Source organism: Macaca thibetana, chromosome 11 (genome assembly GCF_024542745.1).
Source record: "Macaca thibetana thibetana isolate TM-01 chromosome 11, ASM2454274v1, whole genome shotgun sequence".
Lineage (NCBI taxonomy): Eukaryota > Metazoa > Chordata > Mammalia > Primates > Cercopithecidae > Macaca > Macaca thibetana.
In genome coordinates, this window is record NC_065588.1 from 59,106,552 (window position 1) to 59,132,694 (window position 26,143).

Sequence of the window (26,143 nt, forward strand, 5' to 3'; positions counted from 1 at the left end):
ATGAGATCCTTCCGGTGCAAGGACATGCTTTAACCACAGACAGGTTTGACCCTCCCAGTTTCTTGGGTATGGTTTGGAAGGCCACAGGAGTACATTAAAAGGTCCAGCATCAGCTGGGTGTGGTGTGGCTCACACCTGTAATCCCAGCACTTTGGGAGGCCAAGGTGGTCAGATCACTTGAGCTCAGGAGTTCCAGACCAGCCAGGCCAACATGGTGAAACCCTGTCTCTACTAAAAATACAAAAATTAGCCCGGCATGTTGGTGCACGCCTATAGTCCCAGCTACTCAGGAGGCTGAGGCATCAAAATCATTTGAACCTGAGAGGTGGAGGTTGCAGTGGGCTGAGATCATACCACTGCACTCCAGCCTGGGCGACAGAGTGGAGTGAGACTGTCTCTTTAAAAAAAAAAAAAAAAAAAAAAAAGTCCAGCATCTAGAAGCCAGAGGCAAATATAAGCAAGTCCCCAAACCAAAAAACATCCTATCAAATATAGTGCCTGGGACAGAGGGGCTGGCAACGGGCTTCCTGACTGTACTGATGGTGCCTCTTCTGACAGACAAGAGCTCTACCTTCTCTGTGCCAAACCCATCTTCATCTGCCACGCTGCAGGACAGACCTGCTAGGCAGAGGCAGCCAGCAGACCTGATCTGACTTTAGTTTCTTCTCAAAACTGCCTTCCTTTGTCTTTTTGTTTTCTAGCTTCTCACTACCTTGCAGAGGCAGCATTTCAGCAAATAATAGATTGTAAACATCCTGAGGCCAGCAGCAGCTCTTGCTGACCATTTCACTCTCCATAATAGCTAATGATTATAGTATTAGACACTCATCGTGCACTATTATATGCCAGGCTTTGTTCAATGCACTCAACCTTACTAACCCATGATATCCCAACTATTATCATGTACTGTTTTGTTTGTTTGTCTGAGATAGGATCTTGTTCTTTTGCCCAGGCTGGAGTGCAGCGGTATGATCACAGCTCCCTGCAGCCTTGACTTCCTGGGCTCAAGTGATCTGCCCACCTCAGCCCCCCAGATAGCTGGGACTATGGGCACATGCCACCACCCCCAGAAAATTTTTGTATTTTTTGTAGAGACAGGGTCTCCCCATGTTGCCCAGGCTGGTCTTGAACTCATGGCCACAAAGGATCCACCCGCTTCAGCCTCCCAAAGTGTTGGGATTACAGGCGTGAGCCACTACACCTGGCCTCAAGTACCATTGTTAGCTTCATTTTACAAATGGGGAAGCCAAGTTGAGAGTGGCAAAATGATCTGAGGTGGGGATTGGCCCAGCTAGGCAGTCTGGCTCCAGCGTCCTTGCTCTTAACTGCTACTCAACATCTACTGTGTAGTAGGTGTACAATACACGTCTGTCAAATATATGAGAAGTGTCTACAGGCCCTTCTTGGTTAAAAGGACACTACTTTAAGAGAGATTTTTATAAGCACTTGACATCCCCAAACTTCCCCAGATGACTTGTAGCTATGTTCTCATCATATACATACTGTACAACCCCAAACACCAGTCACAGGGGACGCGCGGTACACACACTCTGCTTAAACGTATGTGGATAATAGAGATAAATGCTGTGAGTATTCGAAGGGTCTGAGTGGGGAAGAAAGGCTTGGAAGTAGTTTGGCCACTTTAGGACAATAAACTTTTACTCATTGAAGCAGAGAGACGTGTGTGAGTGCATTCATGCGTGCATGCGTGTGCAGGGTGAGTGATGATCAATAGGGAGCGAGCTGGTGGGGGCATCTCTTTTCTTTCTCCTCCCTGTGGTCTGACAAAGCCTGTCTGTCTTGGCTTGCAACCATTCGTAAAGACCCCATAGCTTCCACTGGCCTCCTGCGCAGGAGGGCAGGGAGCAGGGAGTCATTCATCACTGTCAGGAGATGTGCTGCACGCAGCAGGGCCCGCTTTCTTCCCTGCTGCTCCTGCAGCTAGAGCTGCAAATCTTGAAAAGATGCAGAACATGCACATAGCAAATAACCATTCATCATCTCAGCTCTGGAAGCCCCGGGAGAGGCCCCTCCCCGTGTGGGGCTGACCCATTCTGACTTGGACTCCAGCCCCACTGGAATTTGGAACACAGGGACTTTTCAGGTGCCTAGTCCCTGCCCCAGCCTATCCGCATCCTGGATAATCTATTGAGGTTTAGGGTTAAAATTCTCTGAAATGATCCCCCCTGCCCCTTTCTCTACAAGGTCAGATTTTCAGAGTGCTTTCAGCAATCAGACTGCTGCCAAGGTGGCCCGTAATCATTAAATTATGAAAATACAAGTTGCTGAGAGGAAATGAATACCAGGTTTCACTAGGGACAGGCCTGCTTTCTTGTGAAGTAATTATAAAATTAAAATATCATATTTCTCTTGTGAGTATAAAAAGTCTCCTCATAAGGTAGGTCTGTGGCATGACAGCAACATCAGGATTTACACTGGGGTGGGACTGAGAGAGCCTTCTGTGCCCCCCAAATGCCAGAGACATCTGTAGGTAAATTTCCGAAGACTGGGTTAAGAGTGATTAAAAGCAGAAAGAGGGAAAAGTACCGAGTTTGAATTTTTCAATTACTCTGTAAAACTCAAGAGTCAAGCTGTTCAAAAATGCAGGGTTTCCAAGGAAGGCTAATAATGCCGAGCTAATTAGACCCACAGGCATGGCCAACATATCAATTCGGGCCCAAAAGAGGGACACTGTCCCTTTAAAAACTGCCTTGGGATCTGTGGAAAAGCTAATGAGGAGTGTCAGTTGGGGCTGCTTTATTAGGTGGTCCTCAAGAGGATAAAGCCTGGGGTTTCTGTAACAGGGCTTCTGTGCTTGATTCAATAAATCAATTTATATTAAATGCGGGTGCAACTCTGGAGTTGGCTTCATAAAGCATTCTGCGGCGTTTCTCAATCTGCTCATCCACTTCCTTGTCAGCCTGCTTGAATGCACTGTCAGAGGGCATTGAAGACAGCAATAAAGAATAAGATAGAAGCTGTATCTATATTTGTAAAACCCAACCTGGCAGCTCCAGACCATGCGTGGAACTATCTCCAGTGAGTTTCTCTCTCCAGAAAGCATCTGGATTGTTGGTAAGAAGCCTGATGCTGTGGGGCTGCGCCTCCCCTCCCCAAGTCAAGCTCCAGGCTATAGATGGAGAATAAAGGTCACCCCAAACACAGTGGAAAAGGTTGGAAACCAAGCTGCTTTTAAATCATATTCTCAGGGCCTGAGATACTCCCCAAGAAATCAAAGGAAAAGCAAGAGGGACAACAGTGCCAACAGCTGGTCCTCATCCAGGAGACAGCTGAGAGAGCTGAAAGAAGGCTGCTGGGCTGCTTGGGGAGGGGAGGTGCACTACTGACTAGGGCCGATGAAACGGGTCTCTCTTTAGTCTGGCCAGCTTGATGCAGCTTCTTGGTGGCCCAAAAGTGACCACTGGCTATGAGGTGAGTGTTCCTAAGCACAATGACTGATGCCCCCGGGGATCAGAAAAGGGGTGTGAAGCCCACCCGTCTGCAGACTCAAGAGTCCGGCAGCAGAGGCACCAGAGGCTGGTGTGGCTACACCATTCCCTGTCCACACTTATCAGTACCCAGCTTTTAAAAAACTCTTTGCTGCCAGGTTCGGTGGCTCATGCCTGTAATCTCAGCACTTTGGAAGGCTGAGGCAGGAGGACTGCTTGAACCCAGGAGTTCGAGACCAGTCTGGGTAACATGGCAAAACCCTGTCTCTATAAAATACACAAAAATTAGCAGGGTGTGGTGTCACACACCTATAGTACCAGCTACTCAAGAGGCTTGACTCAAGTTTTACAGAGTAATTGAAAAATTCAAAGTTGGTACTTTTCCCTCTTTCTCACCTGAGCCTGGGAGGTGGAGGCTGCAGTGAGCTGTGGTCATGCGATCGCCTTCCAGCCTGGGTGGCAGAGTGAGACCCTGTCTTTAAAAAAAAAAAAAAAAAAAAAAAAAACCAAAAAACTCTTTGCTGTTGGGATGTTGAGTTACAGAGAGCTCCTTGCACCACCCCATTCCCAACTACACCCACGCTCTTCTACAATGTAGACCACAGCACCATCCCGTAGAACTTTCCGTGATGATGGAAACGTTCTATATCCGCATGGTCCAGTTCAGCAGCGACTAGCCACATGTGGTTCCTGAGCAACTGAGATTCGGCTGGGGCAACTTGGGAAATACATTTTTAATTTATGTAATTTTAACTAATTGAAATGGCCACATGTAGCTAGTGCTTGAGAGCACAGAGAACTGAAAAGGTTTTCTTTGCCTCAATAAAAGCAGAAAGTGCTGAAAGGAGAAAACGAGCTGATTCCACTCTGCTCCCAGTGGAAAATCCCCTATTTGCTCATAGTTTTAATGAAAAGAGAGGAGGGAAAATTATCGTGATGTATCATCAAGTTAGAATTATAAAAATTAGGGGCTCTAAGGGACAAAATAAAACATTGCCATCTCTGGAATCTTTCTAATGGGATCTGTCTTTTCCAGCAGCTCTAAAAGCAGAGCGAAGCCTACCCCTGCCCCCACCACACTTACAGGTTGGCAGCAATGGTCAGAGGAAGTATTTTACAAGCGGGAGACCTAGGCCAGGATTTACCCAAGGCCCCAGAAGCTTGGCAGAGCAAAGTACGCAAGGTGCCTATCACCAAAACAGGACTCTCTTTACCAAATCAAGCATGTGATCTCAAGTTACCAGTCCAGCCTGCCCCTGAAATAAGACCATCATAGCGTTAGAAAGGCTTTGCTTAAAGGAAGAATTCTGGTATACTTTGCTCATGACCAGAACCATCTGGAAGCAATCTAGCATTCACAAGATGGACTTTTCTTCTTTGGCCCTTGCTCTCTCTACAAATCCCATCAGCCCAGGAACAGCTGCCGGAGAATCTGGCCTGGCGCCATGGGTGAGGTTTCAGCCCCCTCCCACACACATGTCCTTCTGGGTCCCTGGCTTGCTTGCCACCCCATGTGGCTGGACATGGCACAAAGTACGCTGGTCCTACTTGAGAAAGCGAAATAGCTAGCGGTCACAGGAGCAGAGACTTGGTGCCACAAAGCCAGCTGTGAGAAACTGCTGTTTCAGCTCGGTAACACAGACACTCGCCAGTAAATTACAGCCTGAGACATCTCAGAGGGCTGCGGGTCAGGATACACTGCTCTCAAGGCAACACAATGCCAGCTACAGTGTGCATCCTGCAACAGCAGCTCAACACAAAGGGACGGGGAGGATGGCCCCCAGCGTGAGGATTCTGGCACCGGGACCAATGACACCATGCACAGGAGGTGAGAGCCAAAGGGGTGATAGGGAGAGCAAGGGAAGACTCCATCAGGAATGAACTCAGCGCTGGGGGCACTGCGAAGAGAGCGGCTTTGTAAATCAAACCACTGTGCAAACTATCTGAGGAGAGGGGGAAGGGGAGGTGGGGGAGCCAGGGAAGAGGCCAACTGCATTATGAAGGTCCTGGTGACAATAACCTTTTGTCCTCAAAACAATTTGGGCCTGCCAAGCTGCTCCACAGTCTCTGAGAAAGCACGAGGGTGGGAAAAAAAAGGATCCCCATAAAGAGGCAACAGACTCATTCTTAATTATGAGACAAGGCTTCCCAGAGCTGACATCCTCTCCCACACTTCCTCCTGCGGCAGACACACCACTGAGTGCCGGCGCGATGCTCCTCTAATTTGAGCAGGCAAGTTTTCTAAGAACTGGTTCTTTTGGGATCTTCCCCCAGAACCCCCACCCCCAAATGACACAGGCTCTTAGTGAGAAGTGTGAAGCATCAGTTTAATTTGACCAATGCTCTACAGGGTCAGACTGGGGACTAGAAAAGTGACGGCCTCAGCAGCTCCTAATATGCTTCATTCCATCCTCTTGACCCTATAGGATCGTCAAGACACCGGTCCTGGTCCTGGTGGATAGACAGCCCTTGCTTAAATGTACACCGAAGCTCGAAACGGAATTATATCATGTCTAATTATCCTGAAGAAAAGCTGACTGGCACCTTGTGTAAGAACCCCAACAAAGAGTCAGAAACCTGGATTCTAGTCCTTATTCTGACACGTTTGCGTCAGGGGAGGCTGCGCAAACCGCCTAATACCTCTAGGCCTCAATGTGCTCACCTGCAAAATGGGAGTCAGGGGCAGTCATTCCACATCTGGCAATTCAGCACCTTAGTAAGCACCACACACTCTGAAGTTACACTGCCTGGATCCATATCCCACATTCTCCTTTTACGAGTTCTATAACCTTGAGCAACTTAGCTCTGTGCCTCAGTTTCCTCGTCTGTAAAATGTACCTAGTTCCTAGGACTGTTCTAAGAGTTAGGTATGAGGAATCAGGTAAAGCTCTCATCATAGTGTCTGGCCCTTAGCTCTTCCAGTAATTGTCAGCCCCATTATCATGATGATTAGTGGGGGATGAAGAAGAAAAAAAATTCCACAACTAGGCATTTACTACAAGGATTAAACAGCTTTGCAGTAGTAATCCTTTATTACAAGGATTCTCACAGCTTTTACCTGTGAGAAGGTTTCAGAAAAATGGGTTCCAGGCCCAAGTAATCCTTCCACCTCAGCCTCCCGAGGAGCTGAGAACATAGGCATGTGCCACCATGCCTGGCTAATTTAAAAAATTTGTTATAGAGATGGGGTCTCCTTATGTTGTCCAGGCTGGTCTTGAACTCCCAGGCTCAAGTGATCCTCCCATCTCGGCCTCTCAAAGTGCCAGGATTATAGGCATCTGCCACCATGCCCAGCCTCCCATCTTTAAGTCCTAAAAAATAACTGCTAGATCTAAGGCTTTCTGTTAGAGGGTAAAAACATTTTAAAAAGGAATTCATTAAAGTTGGGTGGGGGTGCTTTATGTAGGCAGTAGTCTAAATTGAATGGATGATTGATTTATTGATTCATTTACTTATTTAGAGATGCGGTTTTGCTCTGTTGCCCAGACTGGAGTGCAGTGGCGTGATTCTGACTCACTGCATCCTCAAATTCCTGGACTCAACTGATCCTACCACCTATGCCTCCCCAAATGCTGGGATTATAGGTGTGAGCCACTGTGCTTGGCCTAAACTGGTTTTCAATTTCTTAGGTTCTTCTAACAAAGATGTAAAGGGCTTTTCTTCACCTTAAGTCCTATTTTCAAATCAAAAGTCAGAACAGGTAGGAAATGCACAAAGATGCACATAAATCTGCTTGTAGCCAAGGTTGCGAGCCAACAGCCGTGTGGGGAATTAGGCTGAAAACAAATCAGCAAATCACGTCTGACTAAAGCCATTCTCAGTTGTGGCTCCTTCATTATTCAGTACCTTCTGTGAAGTTCCATACAATTAAAAACAGCCCATTTGTGGACTGTTTATCTGCTTAGGACCATGCTAATGCAGAGAGAGAGAGAGAGAGAGAGAGAGAGAGAGAGAGAGAGAGAGAGAAAATGAGAAAGAGAACAAGAGGAAGTGTGCACGCAAGACTGAAAGTAACTGTGTGCATATAAAGTTGGATATAGTCTAGTCCCTGAACTTAGCTACATTTTTTTAAAAAAAATTATAAAACCGGGACAATCTTTAGACATTTGCTAAATATTAAAATGTACAAGCCACTAAAACCAAACCAAACCAAACCAAAACAAGACAAACAAACAAACAAAAAACAGAGCTTCCAGGGTTTGGAGAAAGAAACATAAAAAAACTAACCCCATCACACATTCTACTTACAAAGAGACATTTGAGTGGAACCTTTACAGCCTTTGAAAGCATCTTGCCCATTAAAGTGAGGATGCCTATTATCTCATTAGGAGTGCTTTTCAAAGTTAGTAACAATGAGCTGTTCTTCTCCCCCTTTGAATCAATACTAAGCATCTGCAACAAAGATACTTTTCCTTATTACAAAATCCTAGGCAGATATTTACCATTTGTTTTGACTACTTTAGTTCTAATTTGCCTTTCTGGCATAGAAAGAACATAGGTACAGCCTTGCCTCAAGCTCAATCTGTTTTAAATGTGCACAACGACTGTCTGCAACATTGACCTCCCCACTTGTGTCAATTATACTTCTTTTCTTCCTTTCAGCCAATACGTAATTGCTGCCTGTCTACTATGTGTCAGGCACAGGACTAGGCACTGGTGTCCCCCTCAAGGAGACTACAGACTTGTTGAAGAGACACATTTAAATAGGCAACTGGTGTTGTCAAAGACTTACCTTTATCCCCTGGCCTAAATCATTTAGTTTCTTATTCATTTTCGTTCCTTCTGTGTTTTCTGCTTCTATCCCTCTATTTAGTCCTTGAGACCTCACATAAATGTTGCTATGATAGTTTTTCTCTGGGTACCTGAATCTGCTTTCTCTCCTAGTCAATTTCATTCCAACTTCTCTTAGAATGGCCTTCCATAAACATTGCTTTCATTTAATTCTCTTTCTTAGGAATATATAAGAGCACCCCATAGCTTCCCAGTAAATCTAAATTTGTCTGGCATCCCATTTTCCCTATCATGTTCCCTCAGTACCAGCCCCGTCTGTCTCTCACAGTCTCTCCTCTTCTATTTGGTCATATTCCTCGATATCTTTTAGATCTACTCTTTTCATGTGTTTACAACCATGTGGGTTCCTAACCTTCCATCTTTCCAAATTCTACAATTCCCAGACTAAACCCCATGATGCTTTGCTGAATTACACTAGCTCTCACCTTAAACTTTTCCTGTACAAGTGCTGATTTTGCTAACTAAATAAAAATGGATTTACAAGAAAACCTAGTCAGGGTTGGTATGATGACCCTGGGGCATCAAAACCCCAGAACTCAGAGCTGCAAAGGTGAACCCTTTCTGATAAATCCATTCATATTTTAGAGCAGGGGTAAATTCTTAGGCTTGAGAACCAGTCTCTGATGCAACTACTTAACTGCCCTGTTGCAGTGTGAATGAAGGCAGTCACAGATCAAACAAACAAATGGGAATAGCTATATTTAAAAAAATTATTTATAGAAGTAGGTGGGGTAGGCAGAATCTGACTCTTAGGTCATAGTTTGCTAACCTTGTTGTAGAGGAAGAAGAGTGGATACAGGTGAGGAACTTCTATTGGCTTGCAAAGGACAACCAGAAGTCCCTTAGATTGGCCTCTTATCTTCCCTGGGTAGCTCAACTTGTTCCCTGAAGACAGTATATAGCCTGGCGGTAGATCCCTGGCCAAGTCATCACCATGGGAATTTGGGCTGTGACCATCTGCTATTGCTATTTTGGTCAATGGGGAAGAGATAAGAAAATCTACTTCAACTCTGTTGGAGATATGGGGAAGAAAGGGTCCATTGTCTCATTCTTATATGTTCTTCCAGACTGGCAGGAGGCTCGCTTGTTAGGACGCCAGGGCACAAGAGCAAATCTTCACCCACACAGTGCCAGGCACTGCACTCTCATTTAATCCTTATATCAACCAGAGAGTGTAAGTACTTATCATCATATCTGTTAGTCAGATACAAGAAATGATGAGATCTTAGTCAGCTTTAGCCACTGCTCCATTCTAGAAATGGTCTTGATGCTTACACAGCTGTGTTTTTGGAATAAGAGAACCCCCTAGACAAGAGTTCTTATTTCAATTTGAATGTGATATTAATGAGAATAGCTCATTAACTTTAGCCTTGATAATGAACCTTCAAAGGATATATCTTTTTATCACTTTATCCATGGAAAAATGGGCTCTAGAGGTTAAGCAATTTGGCCAACTTTGCTCATTTAGAAAAATCAGAGTCAGGATTTGAACCCAAGTCAGTCTGGCCAATAAACCTTTGGCCATTCTACCTCTTTAATAACCCTGACCTAAACAGATAAAGCTTCATGTGTTTTTAAAGCCCTCAAATGTTTGCTGCATGTGAAGTGAGAAATCAGGTCAGTTTCACGGGGTCCAGTGTCCCCAAGGAGAGCCTCGAAGAAGCAGAGAGGCAAACCAAGGCTTGTGATTTGGTCCTAAGCAAAAATAGCAGAGGCAGGTGTAGCCCCTTGTCCTTCACCACAAACCCAGGTCTCTGGCTGTGCTTCCTGATCCAAACTGTGTAAGTGGCTTTTTATGGTGGTGATGCTTCCTTCACACACACTGTGTGGTGCCGAGGCGGAGGAAGGCATGTTCTTACCAGCCTGTCATGTTAAAGTCCCTGTAGAGCATCTTCTTTCCAAGCTCCTTTCTCTGTACTCTCCTTGGAAACTCCAAATGTGTGAACTCATTTCCCAGCAAGTGAGGCTGCATGAATGCCTAATAGCAAAAAGAAAAAGAAAAAACACATACAGACACATATTTAGAGAAACAAAATAAGAATCAAGGATGCTTTGCAAATTGAGACAGGCCATATTTTAAAAACAAGAAAATTGCCTCATATTTTAAGTAAATAGATTTCAGAGTCTAACCACTGATAGAAGATGAGCACATAAAAATGAACTTACAAAGGAATGCAACTTTTTCATTTGATCTGATACATTGATTGTAACCAAATGCATAGCTGAAGGCATCAGGAAAAAAGACTGAGCTTCTCTCTAAAGCCTGGCTTTTTAGTTTTTCAAATGGTATACTGGTGAGATACGGGGTGAGAAAGCTCCCCTGACGTGGCCTTTTCCACACTCATCTCACTCACATTCCTGGTTATCACGGCCTTGCCTTTGAAACCTGCGTGTGAGCTTTCACATAAACACAATGGCTCGAGTGCTGGTTGGGGCTGGATGCAGCAGACGGGAACTTTCTGTTGGACTCCCTCCAGTTTGCTCTGCAGTCATTTGATCGTGTCATTCGAAGACTATTCTGGAGCAGATGGCTTCTCCCCCTCCCCCAAATCTCTGTTCACACTACAAAAGTCTTGAGCAAACAGCCACTTAGGGAATTGCTTTGAAACAACAGTCTCATTGTCACATTCAAAATTCAAATCTAGCATATGCAATGCTCACATATTAACTTCTCTACTCAGAGGCCACACACCGCAAGCAGGCCTGCACTAGAACTTCCCCGCATGAAGCTGTCCACCTGCTTCTGAGCAGTGTGGTGGAATGGATCTTCTCTCTTTTCTGGCAGGGAAAAGAGTGGGCAGAGCAAATCACAGCCTGGCACTGTAGGAAAGCAAGGGATCCCTGCCACCAGGCAGATGGTCAGGTCCTCAGTGTATGGGTCGTAGGCATCTCCTACAGCTACTTTGCCAGGACGCAATGCCAGTGGATCTCCCACTGATTCTCATGAAGGTCTGGAGGTATTAGTTAGATATGAGTCATCCGATGCTAAGTTTTTCAGGAACCAAAGGAAGCAAGCTATATTGTCACCGGGCTGGTCATATATGCCCAGATATGGAACTCTGAGCAAGTAATTCTAGGCAGGCTTGGGGACAGGACAGGATGGGATGAGACAGGGTGACTAAGGGTGAGCAGGAGAACTGTGCTTCCCGTTTGCTGTAGCCTCAACAGTTTCCAGGTCTGGCGGACATTCTGGATCACTCTGAGGGGTTCTGAAAATCCTGCTGGGAGTAACGCTTGCGGTACTGATGGGTATCAAGTAAGCTTAAATACAAGGTTTTACAGAGAGGTTCTCCTGGGAAGGAATGAAGGCAACTAACACTTAATAGGTCAGGTCAACAGTGGTGCTTTGGGTGAGACGAATTTGGGTGTGAATCCAAGCTCTGCCTTCATAAGCAATGTGGTTTTAGCAGGTTATTTAATTTCTTGGGCCTCAGTTTATCTGTAAATGAGATTAATTATATACCTCACACTGCTCTTTTCATGTAATGTCTATTAATATCTTATCTTAGTTGTTTCTGCTTACAAAAAATTATTATAGTCACCTAATGATTATTGATTCCTATTATATCCTGAGTACTACACTCAGTGCTTTGTGAGTTCTCATTTCACTCTAAGACTGCCTTAACAATCTTACAGGCAACACTAGCTACATCATTTGTGGGGCCCAGTGAAAAACAGAAAGAGGAAGCCTGTGTTCAAAATTAAGAATTTCAAGACTGGAACAGCAGAGCATTAAACTAAGCATAGCACCCTGTGCGACCACACAAGTCACAGGCCCATGAAGCTAGTCATGCCTACTGGGTACATACTATTTTATTCCTCTTTTATCTTGGTCCACCCGTGAAAATTAAGGAACAAAGGCATAAGTGATCAATGGACAGCAGCATCTGTTATAAGCCCTTTATGATGTTTCAGAACTTTGAGATTGTATCAGCATGAATACGACCCACTACCCAAGCTGGACTAACATGGGCTTAGGGGTTACCATGTGCCAGCCCCATACCAGACACTTGATACACCTGATCTTACTCCCCAACAATTTCACAAAGCATCAGTCATAGACTCGATTGACGAATGAGAAAACTACATCCTGGAGAGGTTAAGACCTAGCCCAAGGTCATTCACCCAAGACTGAGTGGATCTTGAGCCTGAGCTTAATATCATGGTTATAACCCTCATCCTAACCATATGTTGGACCTTTAACCTACACACACATTTTAACAAAAGATAGTAAAGGGGCCATAAGAGGCCTGTGATCCTTTGCACTTAGACCATGCAGAGGCTGAATCAGTAAACCTTGTTAAAAGAACTCACACACACAGAGCCACACACGGTATGGGCACAAGGATATCTCTGACATTTATAACATTAAATAACTAGAAGAAATCATTGAACGAATAACTCATTAAATAAACTAGCCTAAACCCAAACAAGAGAATTCTATGGTGTCACTTACAATGACACTATAGAGAATATGCAATGACACAGAGTTGCGTTAAGTGTAAAAAAGTAGGTCTTCAAACAATATGTGTGTGTGCATGAACTTGTGAGTGCTGGGTCATCTATGCACAGATCTTTGTAGAAGACATACATATGTATACAGATGCTCCTCTGCTTACAGTGGGGTTACATCCCAATAAACCCATCAGAACCTGAAAATATTGTAAGTCAAAATGCATTTCATACAACTAGCCTACTGACCAGAGCTTAGCCTGGCCTACCTTAAATGTGCTCAGAACACTTACATTAGTGTACAGTTGGGCAAAATCATCTGGCAACACAGTCCACTGTAGAGTGGAGGTTGTTTACCCTCATGATTGTGTGGCTGACTAGGAGCTGCTGGCTCACTGCCACTGCGCAGCATCACAAGGGAGTATCATACCACATATCCCTAGCCTGGGAAAATATCAAAATTCAAAACCAATTTGAAGTATGATTTCTACTGAATGCATATTGCTTTCACAACATCAGAAAGTTAAAAAAAGGTAGCGTCACTTTCATTCTGTTTTGTAAAATGAAGGCTGCCCTGATTTAAAAAAAAAAAAAGTCAGTTGGGAACCATCTGTATACAAATGGACATGTTATGGTCTGAATGTGTCTCCTAAAATTCGTGTGTTGGCAATTTAACCCCTAATGCAACAATGTTGGGAGGCAGGCCTTTTGGGTGGTGTTTAGGCCATGAAGGTAGAGCCCTTGTGAATTAATGCTGCTATGAAAAAGGGCTGGTGAGAGGGAGTTCACTCTCTTGCCCTTCCCCCTTCTGCCATGTGAAAACGGAGCAACAAAGCCCTTACCAGATACTGGTGTCTTGATCCTGGGGGCTTCCTAGACCCCAGGACTGTGATAAATTTTGTTCTTTATAAATTACTCAGCCTGTTGTATTGTTATAGCAGCACCAAACAGACTAAGGCTCTCTGTGTGTGTAAATACAGATATGTGGCATTACATATGTATTATTAACAAATAGGTAAGAATCCAAAGGACATTCCTGAGCACATTTCTTAACAAACCCTGTGTCTAAGAAGGTGATGCGTGTTCAGGACACACTACCTCAAATAGTGGTACCTGGGCATTTGAGGAAACTAGAAGCAGGCCATAGAAACTAGGAAGAATTCCCCTTACTCCTCCTCTAAAGCAAGCCATGAGACCTAGCTGACCTTCCCCTGAAAACAGATCATTAAGACCCGATTCCAGAGGGGCACTGCACCATACCCAGAGGAAAGAAATATCACACAGGGATGCCAAGATGATGCTGAACAAACAGGCCTTGATAAATACCCCTACTCTTGAGTTTATTACCATTAGATCACACTCTTTTGTCCTTTGATCAAACTTCTGTATGACTGTCCCTAAAAATACAGTTTGCCCTGTCTCCTTGGGGCTTTATTTCTGAAGACATCTGTGTGACATAAGCTTATATTAAATCAATTTGTTTGCTTTTCTCTTGTTAATCTGTCTTTTGTTATAGGGGCATCAGCCATGAATGGGTAAGAAATCTCTTCTCCCCATACAAGGGTAAGTGTGGAGATTTCAGGCTCTTTGCCTCCTAACAGGAGGATGAGTGGGCCCTTTGATGGTGCTTTAAACCAGGGACACTTGGGCTGTTTTTGGCTGGTATCCATTTGCCTGGGCGGCTGTATCAGAAGATCTGTTGAAGCAGATGTCTGCGGGTTAGTTGGGAACTCCTCAACAGCTTTGATAACTGCAGGGGCCACCTAACCTCTCCCTCTGAGGATGTGCAGGTTTGAAAGGGTCTTAAACATTGTGTCGCTCTGAGGCACCTTCACACACAGAGCCTTTCATGATTTCCACAAACTGCTTGCTTTCTCCCAGGATAACAACAGGCTATGATATTTCATCAAACATATATGCCATTAGATGCACCATCATTTTATTACTTCTAGGAAATAAAAAAAAGATGCCAATTAAAATATATATAATTCTTTCTTCACATTTCAAATTTTAATTTTATCCTTTTCGTAACAACTGAGACCTAGACACATTTTTATTATCTATTGGACATATTTAATCAGGGATATAGAAGTGAAGTATGTTGGCTAAGGTTTCAAAAACTTTTACATTTAGAATCCAGCTGCTCTCATCATTTTTCAACTCTAAATCATGAATTTTCATAATTTTCCACACAGAAGTGTTGTGTGTTTCATGAGAGCACAGTGACGCAGCATTTTTTAAATAATCCACACAGCACTGGAAGCCTCAAAGCCAAGGGTGCGGAAGTTCTTAAGCCTGCTTTGCAATGATCTAGAGCCAGCTTACTTCTGACTCCCACTTCAGGAATGTGGCTAAACAAGTCTGATTCACACCTCCTCAAACTCCTCTGCACAATTAGTTGGATCCAGTGATGCTTAACAAGCCCTTCACTTTTCTCTGCAGGATTTTCTTCCAAGCTGCTGGACACCCATCCCACAAAAGTTTGGTGTGATGGTATTCAGGTCATTCTACCCCAAAATATGGAACCTTGGCATTCGAGGAGACAGCAGAAACGGGAAAGTCTCTCAATTTCCCCTTGTCCCTCTCCCCTGAAGCAGGTCACAGGATTCTCATTCCAGAGGTGCCCTCCCCATATCCAGAGGAAAGAAACATCTTTAACTCTGAAGACACAGGGATACAGAAGAATCTGAACAAAGAGCCTTGCTAAATTCTCCCCAGTTTGTTCCCATTAGATCATACCCATTTTATCCAATTATATTTCTCCATGACTGTCCAGTCTTCCTCAAACTTAAGCATAAAAATATACAAGTTTACCTATTTCTTTAGGTCTTCAATTTCTCATAAAGTCTCCTGTGTCATGTAAAACTTGCATTAAAGAGATTTGTAAGGTTTTCTCTTGTTTATCTTATCTTTTGTTATGGGGGACCTTGTGATGGGTGAGGAAATCTTTTCCACCCCTGCAGGTGTCTGCCCTTTTGATGTTCACGTATGTCCAGGAGATGACATGTCACGTCTGTCCCCTGGCTGGCAGCAAAAATCAAATATAAAATTCAGATATGTTAAAAAAACAAACAAACAGGTGACTTAGTTCTGAGGAAATACTGTCATACTTGCTCCCCAACTGATACTGATGCCACACTCTTAGATTTCTCCATCCTTCTAATTTTTCTTCCCTCTTGCTAACTGACACAGCACAGGTGGCATGATTCATTTTCTGTCATAATCATGCTTACCACATAATGTATAAGTACACCATGTGTACCTGTGATGTATTTTTGCCACTCTCTCTTTTTTAAAAAATCACCGCCCACTTCCTTACCAGCACATTCAATACTTACTGCTGTTGCATATGTCAAACCCTATGGAGTTAATGGTGTTAAAGGAACTCATCTCAAGAACTTGGTACAAACAGAGCAAACATATGGTTGCTTAATGAAAAATGAGATGCTAAAATACATGGCTGCACACAATTTGTAAAAACCTGTTGATTTTCAGAGGAAAACATTTATGCTTGTTAGTCTATCTTTTTGTGCACTCATAAAAGTCTATATATATAGTCTTATATGCACACATGTTTACACATGTACAGTCATCAAAATATTAAAAAAGGTTATCTGAGGGTTTTCTTTTTAATGTACCCATAATCATGGATATTTTGACCATTGGACACAGATTACTTCCATTTGAAAAGAAAACCCTCTAAAAATTAGTTTTTTGAGAACCCAGTGTTTAAAGCAAGTTTTAAAAGATTGTTGAGAAAAGCGTTACTGCTTCTTGTTCTAATAATTTTAGGGAAAGTCAAAATTCTGGAGAAGAGGCAACCAGGGCAGGGACCTGGCTCCAACGTGGGGATGTGGAAGCTGCAGATTCCCATCAGGCCAGCACAGATATGTTTTGTCGGCAAAAGCAGAGTGGCCAAACAACTTGGGGATTTGGAAAGTTCTTAGGGCCTGCCCAGAATTCAGGTGACCATGACTGGCTAGAATTACTTCATTTGTACTGGTCTGTGCCTCTGGAAGCATTGTGCAAGTCAGCATTCTGGAGTCCTGAGTCTTTAAAATGATTTCACTTTGAATTTACCATAAGCAATAAGCCCAAAGTCTGTAAAGTGTTGGGGCAGGAATTTGACAGTTTGCTAATAATTTCCTGACTTTTTTCTTTGAGACAAAGTTTCACTCTTGTCACTCAGGCTGGAGTGCAAGGGCGCAATCTTGGCTCACTGAAACCTCCGCCTCCTGGGTTCAAGCGATTCTCCTGCCTCAGCCTCCCGAGTAGTTAGGGTTACAGGTGCACACCACCATGCCCAGCAAATTTTTCTATTTTTAGTAGAGACAGGGTTTCACTATGTTGACCAGGCTGGTCTAGAACTCCTAACCTCAGGTGATTCACCTGCCTCGGCCTCCCAAAGTGCTGGGATTACAGGTGTGAACCACCATGCCCGGTTGATTTCCTAACTTTAAACTTACAAGATGCATGGACAATTTTGGTATGGTTTACTCCCCATTGTCCATAATTGAGCAGTTCATAAATACATATACATGATTAATGCCCCTTCTCAAGCCACATTTCATAGGGATGCTGGTCTATTAAAATTGTGGACCAAATCCAAGAGGGGCAAACTCACATTAACATCCCACTTCTGTCTGCAAAATAAAAATTCTGGATAGTCTCCTAAACATTCCTTATTTATCTGATATGCTGGATACATTCTGACCTTTTCTCTTTGGTGATGTTATTTGGATTTATTTACGTTAGAAACATCTGTATAGTGACATAAGTTAGTCATATAAGCCATTGGGTATATGAGAATACCAGCTACACTTAAATGTGTTCATCATTTTTATTTTTTCATTTTTATTTTTTGAGACAGAGTCTTGCTCTGTTGCCCAGGCTAGAGTGCAGTGGTGTGATCTCAGCTCACTGCAACCTCTGCCTCCCGGGTTCAAGCAATTCTCCTGCCTCAGCCTCCTGAGCAGCTGGGATTACAGGTGCATACCACCATGTCCAGCTGATTTTTGTATTTTTAGTAGAGATAGGATTTTGCCGTGTTGACCAGGCTGGTCTCGATCTCCTGGTCTTAGGTGATCCGCCTGCCTCAGCCTCCCAAAGTGCTGGGATTAGAGGCATGAGCCACCATGCCCAGCCATGTGTTCATCATTATTAAAATCTTAGCTACACTCCAGTGCCTAGCATAGCACCCAACATAGTAAAGGCGCTAAATAAGTATTTGCTAGAAGAATGAATGCAGAACATTCTGACCTGCTCTACACAATCACAACTTAGTGATTATTTAAACTATAAAATAACACAGCCTTCAATCTTTTGAAAAAGTTAAAACTGAGGCCCATATTGTATAAAAACCATCCTGGACCCACGTAGTTTGGATTTAGTTAGCTTCTTATAAATTGATAGATGTCTTCCCATAAATATACATATGTATGGCTGCATGTAGTTTTTAAAACCCCGTAATGTTATTTTATAAATCCTAAGAATATCTAAATAATAACGCTATGTCTCTTCTTTACTTAATAAGCCTGCAGATGAGAAACCTATAAATTAGCAGTTGATATTAAAATGCAATTATTATTATTATTATTATTTTTTTGAGATGGATTCTCACTCTGTTGCCCAGGCTGGAGTGCAGTGATGCAATCCTGGCCCACTGCAATGTCAGCCTCCTGGGTTCAAGTGATTCTCCCACCTCAGCCTCCTTAGTAGCTGGGACTACAGGCATGTGCCACCATGCCTGGCTAATTTTCGTATCTTTAGTAAAGACGGGGTTTCACCATGTTGGCCGGGCTGGTCTTAACCTCCTGACCTCAGGTGATCCACCTGCCTTGGTCTCCCAAAGTGCTGGGATTACAGGCATGAGCCACCACGCCCAAACTTAAAATGCAATTTAAAGTGTATCAGCCCACCCTGCGATAAAAAAGAAAAAAGGGATCTCTTCTTGTACCTCCATTTTAATCCTAAATTTTGAGGTTTTCCTTCAAGGAAACACAACAGAATGCTACTAAATGAGGGGAGAGGGTGGAGGTATACACCAAATTCGTGTGTGTGCCACAAATATCACCTGGGGGAGAAAGCTTGATAACCTCTGCCCTAGCAAGACCAAAGGCAGGTAACCAAGACTCTTAGGGACTCCAAAGAGCACAGGTTTGTTAAAAAGAGAATAGGACATATCCTCGTCACTTAGTGATCTGAGCAGCTAAAAAAAGAAAACTTACAAACATGGTTATATCTGGCCAGGAACAAGGACACCTCTCAGGAAAGGATGCTGGAATAACCGACTGTGTCAGGGCAGGACACCAGAGTTGGAATAGGGGAATTGGATGTCTTTTTACGGCCACTCTCCTCTCTAGTCCTGAGCAGAAACTGGTTTCAAAGGAAGAGAAGGGAGATGAGTTTGCACTGTGGAAAAATACAACAACTCCATCCCAAAGAAAGTCTTTGAGTACCTGACGGATGGAGGCATAACAGGAGGGAACAAGTCTGAAGAAAAGGCACCTTCCAGAACCTTCCAGTAAGCCTCTCACTAGGGAAGATGGAGGCCAGAAGTCTAGAGCAGGTGAGCAACCTGAACCCAAGGCTGTCTCACTCTAGAGCACATGGCCCCCAGCTCCACCTTCCTGGGCTCAGGGAGAGTTTTGAGCACCTCAGCAGGGCAAGGAGAAAAGAGTAGCTAAAAGCAGGGAACTCAGACCCCAGGGAGGGAAACTAGACCTGGTTATGGGAGAGTCTAAGGTGACCGGGGCTCCAGCGGAGGGCGGAGCACCAGCCTTCCAGTGGACACAAAGATGGGGCTTTGAGGTTACTCCAAATTGCATGCTAGGGAATACAAAATGCTTCCTCATTTTCTTCCTCCTTTTTATCATTTTTTTTTCCTGTTGCTTTGTGGTCAGCTGGCCAGTGAGTAGTGTCAGCCAAGGAGACTGTCCCAGGGCTTTGGGTATCCAGACAAAGGAATTCACGCAACTTAACATTTCAGCCCTTACATAGGCTAAGTATCAGGGGCTAAGGGTTTGGGGCTCAAAGAACACAAAAAGAGGCCCCTCTGCTCAGAGCTTACACACACCAGTGAGGGAGGCTGAGGACAGCTTACAGGCAGAAATGGAGCCATTCGCAGGGACTAAGGAACGGAGTGGGTCACATACTGAAGAGGATCAGAGAGAATCTGCAAAAGAGCTTAAGAGTTGGTCAGGCAAGAGCTCTGGGGGCAAGTGTGGCCACAGCAAAGGCAGGGAAGTGGGAGACAGCACGGCACCTGAAGGTACTCCTAGGAGAGAAGAGAGTGGGGCAGAGAGGAGGCAGGAGTGCAGACATCGGCACCAAAGATGGCCCCTCCTGCAAAGGGTAATGTGCAGTTAAAGAAAGGATACATAGAGTTAAATAAAGCGAAACTACTGAAACTTTTCAGTGAATTATATGTGGTAAAGTGCTCTTCTCATATGCATACAAGCTGATGGAGTTTCACAAATTGAACACACCTGGGTAGCTGGCATCCAGATCAAGAAACAGAACATTAACAGCACCCTGGGACCAGCGCCCCATCATCAGGAACCCACCCAATCACTGCCACAGCCCCAAAGGGGCACTACTCCGACTTCAAGACTGGCCCTGTCTCTGTGCTTCATCTGAAATCCTACAGAATGCCCTGTTTGCTAGGTATTAAGTCTGCGAAATTACACACGCTGTGTGTAATTGCAACTTGCTTATTCTCCGTGCTGTACGTTAATTCCATCCTGTGACTATTTCATTATTTATTTACCCATTCTAGTCTCCAAGGGCATTCAGATAGTTTCCCATTTAAGCTATTACAAACAGTGCTGCTATGCACGCTCTGGTCTTTTGGTAAACATTCGTACACATTTCTGTTAGGTACACACTTAGGAGTAACACTGCTGGACCACAGCACTTTCAACTTTAGGGAGACTGCCAAACTCTTTTTCAAAGGAGTTGTTCCAATTTCCACCCCATCAGCAGAATGTGGAAAATAAGAATACTCATGCTAAATAAGATAAATGAGATGGCAGATTCCATGATAGAAAATAGTTTGTAAAGTTCTCTAAAAACTAGAATCCTCTACCTAAAACTTATACATTAATTAATTTTTTAAATGTTCAGACTTCACAGCATTTGAGAGAAAGTAATCGAAATGAGAATTTTCCGTGCATAATACAAATCTTTTTTTTTTTTTAAATTGAGTAATCTCTCCTTTTTCTTGCCCTTAGAGGGGGAAAATCTCATCAGATTATATGAGAAGCAGATTGGAAGCCTTGCAATTCAAGATGATTTATCAAGATAGAAAGTCTAAGGTCAAGAATGAAATGAAATGAATAATGTCAGCCAAGCCACTGGTGATCACTAACAGTCACGCTAACAGTCAAATGAGACAGCTTTTCCAGAGCCAAGGCTGGCTGCCTGATTTACAGTGCAGGAATAGAATAGCTTGGTTTGGGTTAAAAAAAATGAAGAAACAATGTGAAATGGCTGAGATCCAAATATGTATAGGTTGGATTCTTTCATAAAGAACTCTGGGTCTTAATTTGTTGTCAAAAATCTCAAAGTAACAAGAACCGAGTTTGTATGTATAAACTATTACAGAACTGAATATGAATAAAATTCTGCCTCGTTTATGAAGATTTTAAGAGAAGTTCACATTTAAATTTCTACATGATCCAGGGAACCTACTGTAAATAGAAAAAAATGCCACAATAGCTTTTAGTTTGCCATTTTATAATGAGAAAATTTGAACCTCATATGCCGTTTTACTAAAGGGGGTTAAATGAGGAAGGAGGTGGGACTGGAGTGGATTTTTTAAATGACTCAGACATTCTCCTAAGGAGCAAAGCAGGGAGATGGGGAACTGTCTCTTTTTGAATAAAGCCAGGCTTGCCGGGTTTAGCCACCTGCTCTCAAGGTTAGGTGGGATGACAAGGTGATGTACCTGTCATTTTGACCCACCAGCACACTTGAACCTCCCCAGTTATAGCCTCCTGTCTTCACAGCAGGTTCAGGCTTAAGGAATACTTCTCTGGAGATAATTCTTGAGCAGGAAAAATCCCAGAGAGCCAAGCAGCACCAGGGAAACAGCAGACAAACAGAACCCGGCTCGGCGTTGAGAGCTGGGGGTAGTTCCAAGGACATCACAAGAAATCACCTCAGATTGTGTTCATCAAATGTGTACTTGAAACCCATGTTCATCTCTTCTATACATTGCCCTTGATGAAAAACAGCTGCAAACTTGGATTATTCTGCAAGGACAGAAGGACGTTATTTGAAGATATGATGACACCGGCACATCTTAATGTAATCAAATCAGCGTTTATAAATATGTCTCGGCAGAATGGAGGGAAAACTATCACTCTCATACCTCAGGGCTTTGGAGGTCTCCTGAGGGAAATCCATTTCTGGCTGTGACCTGAAGCAAAGGTAGGGGTGATTTCCTTGGGGTCACAGCATCAGAGCAGTACAATCTGTTGTGAAATGTCCATCAACCAGAGCCCCTTCCCTCCTATCGGAGCCTTGACTCTACCAAAACATTCTGTCCTGCTTGGTGAAGCCCCTTAAATATTTTATTTCAACCACCCTGGAAACATTAGAAACAAAACCCAGCAACAGAAGAGCAAAGGTTAGTCACGACTGAGGATCATCAGCTCTCCCTGGCACTGGGGCAGGAGTGCCCGTCCCTTGAACTCCTCATCACACACCTGCCACATTCCGTGTGAACACGTCAAACCCTCAAGCCTGCTCAATTAATCACCCTGCCTGGGAATCTATGAAACAAAGTTCACATTACCCAGAGAGCCGCATGAAGGGCCCTCTGAGGTCAGAATGCAAGACCAAACAAAATTAATGTGCCTGCCACATCCATCATCTTGTAATCTGCTTCCAGTTCTATAATCCCCAAATGTCCAGACTGTGCATACCAAGAACACTGAACATTCCTCTTCGATGTGGATCAAAATGCTTCATGTAGAAAGGACTCTGATCACCTTTTCCACTAGCAAGAAAAGCATTAACCATTTCTACAAGTCAAACAGACCCGGACTGCAGACATCTGTTCAATTCAAGTGGCTAGGGACCCAGAAGTTTTAATGACTCTATCATAGATGTTTCTTCATATACCCTAAAAATAAAATTTGATTTGGCCTAAGAAGAAAGAATACACTTTATTTTTCAGTGACTACTAACTGGTGAGGCCCCATAAAGAAGATGATACAACTATCATTGTACTGAACTATTTTGTAATCAGTCAAGGGAATGAATGTTTAAAATAATGAATCAGTAGGGTTACATGCATTTAAAATTATAACACAGTATACTGCATTTTATATTACCATGCAATTACTTTTCATTTTAATTTCTGAGCATGCTATGAGTACCTGAAAGGAAGTATTGCTACCCATTTCATTCAGGAAGAAAGGAGATTCAGAGACATAGTATGAGGGGAAGCTAGAGGTCACATGACTCATGACTGGGCTGGGCTGGGAGAAATCCACATCACACTCCTATTTTCCTCTCAAAGTTGATACTATTTTCTCCACTCCTCTCCCCACCAAGGTAGAGTCTTGCTCTGTTGCCCAGGCTGGAGTTGCGGTGGCACGATCTTGGCTTACTGCAACCTCCGCCTCCCGGGTTCAAGCAATTCTCCTGCCTCAGCCTCTTGAGTAGCGGGGATTACAGGTGCATGCCACCACACCCAGCTAAATTTTTTTGGTATTTTTAGTAGAGACGGGGTTTCACCATGTTGGCCAGGCTGGTCTCGAACTCCTGACCTCGTGATCTGCCCACCTTGGCCTCTCAAAGTGCTAGGATTACAGGTGTGAGCCACTGTGCCTGGCCAATACTATTTTCAAGATTTTACACTGTTAATCTCTAATTCCCTCAAATATTTTACCATAAAGATTTCACCATTAGATTATTTTATGCTATGAGTATTCTAACTCAGGGTATTTTATGTTCTGATCATTTAAACTCCTGATGTCTGAGGAGAAATGTTTTTAGTTATAAACTGGAGCAACCCATTTGATTTAGGAGTAAGGATTAAAAAGGATATGGACAGCATTCTCACCTTTTAAAAATTCAGACATTAGATTCGGTTCTGTGAATTAATAGTGTCCACACTGAGTGTTCAAGAGCGACACCAAATTATGCATTAATCTTAGCAATGTTAGAAATGGCTCTTAAATAAAAACAAGAAAAAAATTATCCTGGTTTGCAGGCCAGTGGGATTTTTGCTACAGACTGAATGTATCTCCCTAAAACTCACATGTTGAAGCCAGATCCCCAGTGTGATGGTATTTAGATGTGGGGCCTTTGGGGACTGATTAGGTCATGAGGGTAGAGCCCTCATAAATGGGATTAGTGCCCTTATAAAAGAGGCTCCAAGGCTGGGCATGGTGGCTCATGGTGAAACCCCATCTCTACTAAAAATACAAAAAATTAGCCGGGCCTGGTGGTGGGTGCCTGTAGTCCCAGCTACTCGGGAGGCTAAGGCAGGAGAATGGCATGAACCCAGGAGGCAGAGCTTGCAGTGAGCTAAGATCTGGCCACTGCACTCCAGCCTGGGAGACAGAGCGAGACTCCATCTCAAAAAAAAAAAAAAAAAGAAAGAGGCTCCAGGGATCATTCTTGTTCCTTCTGCCACGTGAAGTTTTTTGTTTTTTGTTTTTTTTTTAAAAAAAAGATGGTCGTCTACAAACCAGGAAGTAGAGCCCTCACCAGACCTTGACTCTACCAGCACCTTGATGTTAGACTTCCCAGCCTCCAAATCTGTGAGAAATTAATTCTGTTGTTTATCAACTACCCAGTTTATGGTATTTTGCTACAGCAGCCCAAACAGATGAAGACAGGTTTGTAGTGGTAAGACTTTAATTCCTCAAACAATAGCTCAATGAGTAGTACTGTGTGTCACAAAACAGTAGGCATGTGTTAGTCCTTACACGGCCTTCTGAAGTTTTCTATCCCATTACTGATGAAGAAATAGGGAGTCATTGAAGTTCCCTGCGGAAATTACATACACTTACGTGACAAAGCTGAGATCTGAAGCCACATGCATCTTATTTCAGCCATCCCGAAATATACTACTGACATTTGGGAATCTGAAAATGTCAGCATTCCTATACTTCCCCCAACCAAGTTAACCTCCCAGGTCCATTCTTGTAACATGAAAAGATGAAATCATTTTAAAACAGAAAGTGCAAAAAGTTAACTTATTATTCATTGCCTGTCATAGGAAAACAGCAACCTGAATAGGGAATGGGTTTCAGTAAAGAGCAGGAGGTGGGCTGTGCATGGTGGCTCACGCTTATAACCCCCAGCAATTTGGGAGGCTGAGGTGAGAGGACTGTTGCAGCCCAGGAGTTTAAGACCAGCCCTGGCAACATGGTGAGACCCCCATCTCTACAAAAGAAAAAACTAATTAGCCAGGCATGGTGGCGCACCTGTAGTCCTAGCTAAACGGAGGCTGAGGTATGAGGATTGCTTGGGCCTAGAACGTTGAGGCCACAGTAAGCCATGGTTGTGCTACTACAATCTAGACTGAACGACAGAGTGAGACCCTGTCTCAAAACAAGAAACAAAAACACAATGGGAGGTGATGAAGATAGGGGATCATAGAGGCAAGGGAGGCAAAGACTTCATACCCTGCTGTGAAATGTTTGGGTGGAGCACAGAAGAGAAAGGACTGTTTGGTAATAATCTAGAAGGCAATATGAATATTGTTTTTAATCTTTTTTTTTTTTTAAAGAGACAAGGTCTAACTCTGTCACCCCGGCTGCCCCAGGAGTGCAGTGGTGCAGTCTCGGTTCACTGCAACCTCTGCCACCTGGGCTCAAGAGATCCTCCCACTTCAGCCTCCTGAGTAGCTGGGACTACAGGCACACACCACCACGCCTGGCTAATTTTTTTTTTTTTGGATTTGTTTTGTAGAGACAGCATTTTGCCATGTTGCTCAGACTGGTCTTGAACTCCTGGTCTCAAGCGATCCTCCCACGTTAGCCTTCCAAAGTGCTACAGGCGTGAGCCACTGTGCTCCGCCTGTTTTTAATCTTCTATTCAGTAAACAGATACTGATTCCATATCTCCTCTGTGCCAGGGGCTGTGTTGAATACTGGCAATATGAGGTGACGAAGGTAGGTGGCCTGCCCTCTAGAACTCAGTCTGAAGACAGGGAGAGACCTGAACAAGCAACACCATACACTGAGAGCCACACCACAGGGATGTGCATGCCGTGGTACAAGCACTGGGGACTGACTCCCTAGGAGGATTAGGGGACACTTTGCAGAAGAAGTGACATTTGTGCTAGGGTCTCAAAGAATGAAAAGGAGTTTTCCTGACAGAGAAGGAAGACAAGGCCATCCAGGCAGACCACACTTCCAAAGGCATGGGGGTGAGAGATCAGAGAAATCATGGTATGTCCTGGAAATGGAAGGTAGTTCTCTGTGGCT

The 26,143-nt window shown here is 43.7% G+C and overlaps 1 protein-coding gene across 1 annotated transcript in view; it reads right to left on the reverse strand.

Annotated features, from left to right (window-relative positions):
• The window catches only part of PPM1H (protein phosphatase, Mg2+/Mn2+ dependent 1H), a 1,465,797-nt gene that overhangs the window by 65,897 nt on the left and 1,373,757 nt on the right, over positions 1 to 26,143 (reverse strand). Inside the window, exon 7 of the mRNA XM_050748428.1 lies at positions 10,100 to 10,218. Within this exon, the coding sequence (XP_050604385.1) occupies positions 10,100 to 10,218 (119 nt within the window). The remainder of the gene's footprint in view (positions 1 to 10,099; positions 10,219 to 26,143) is intronic.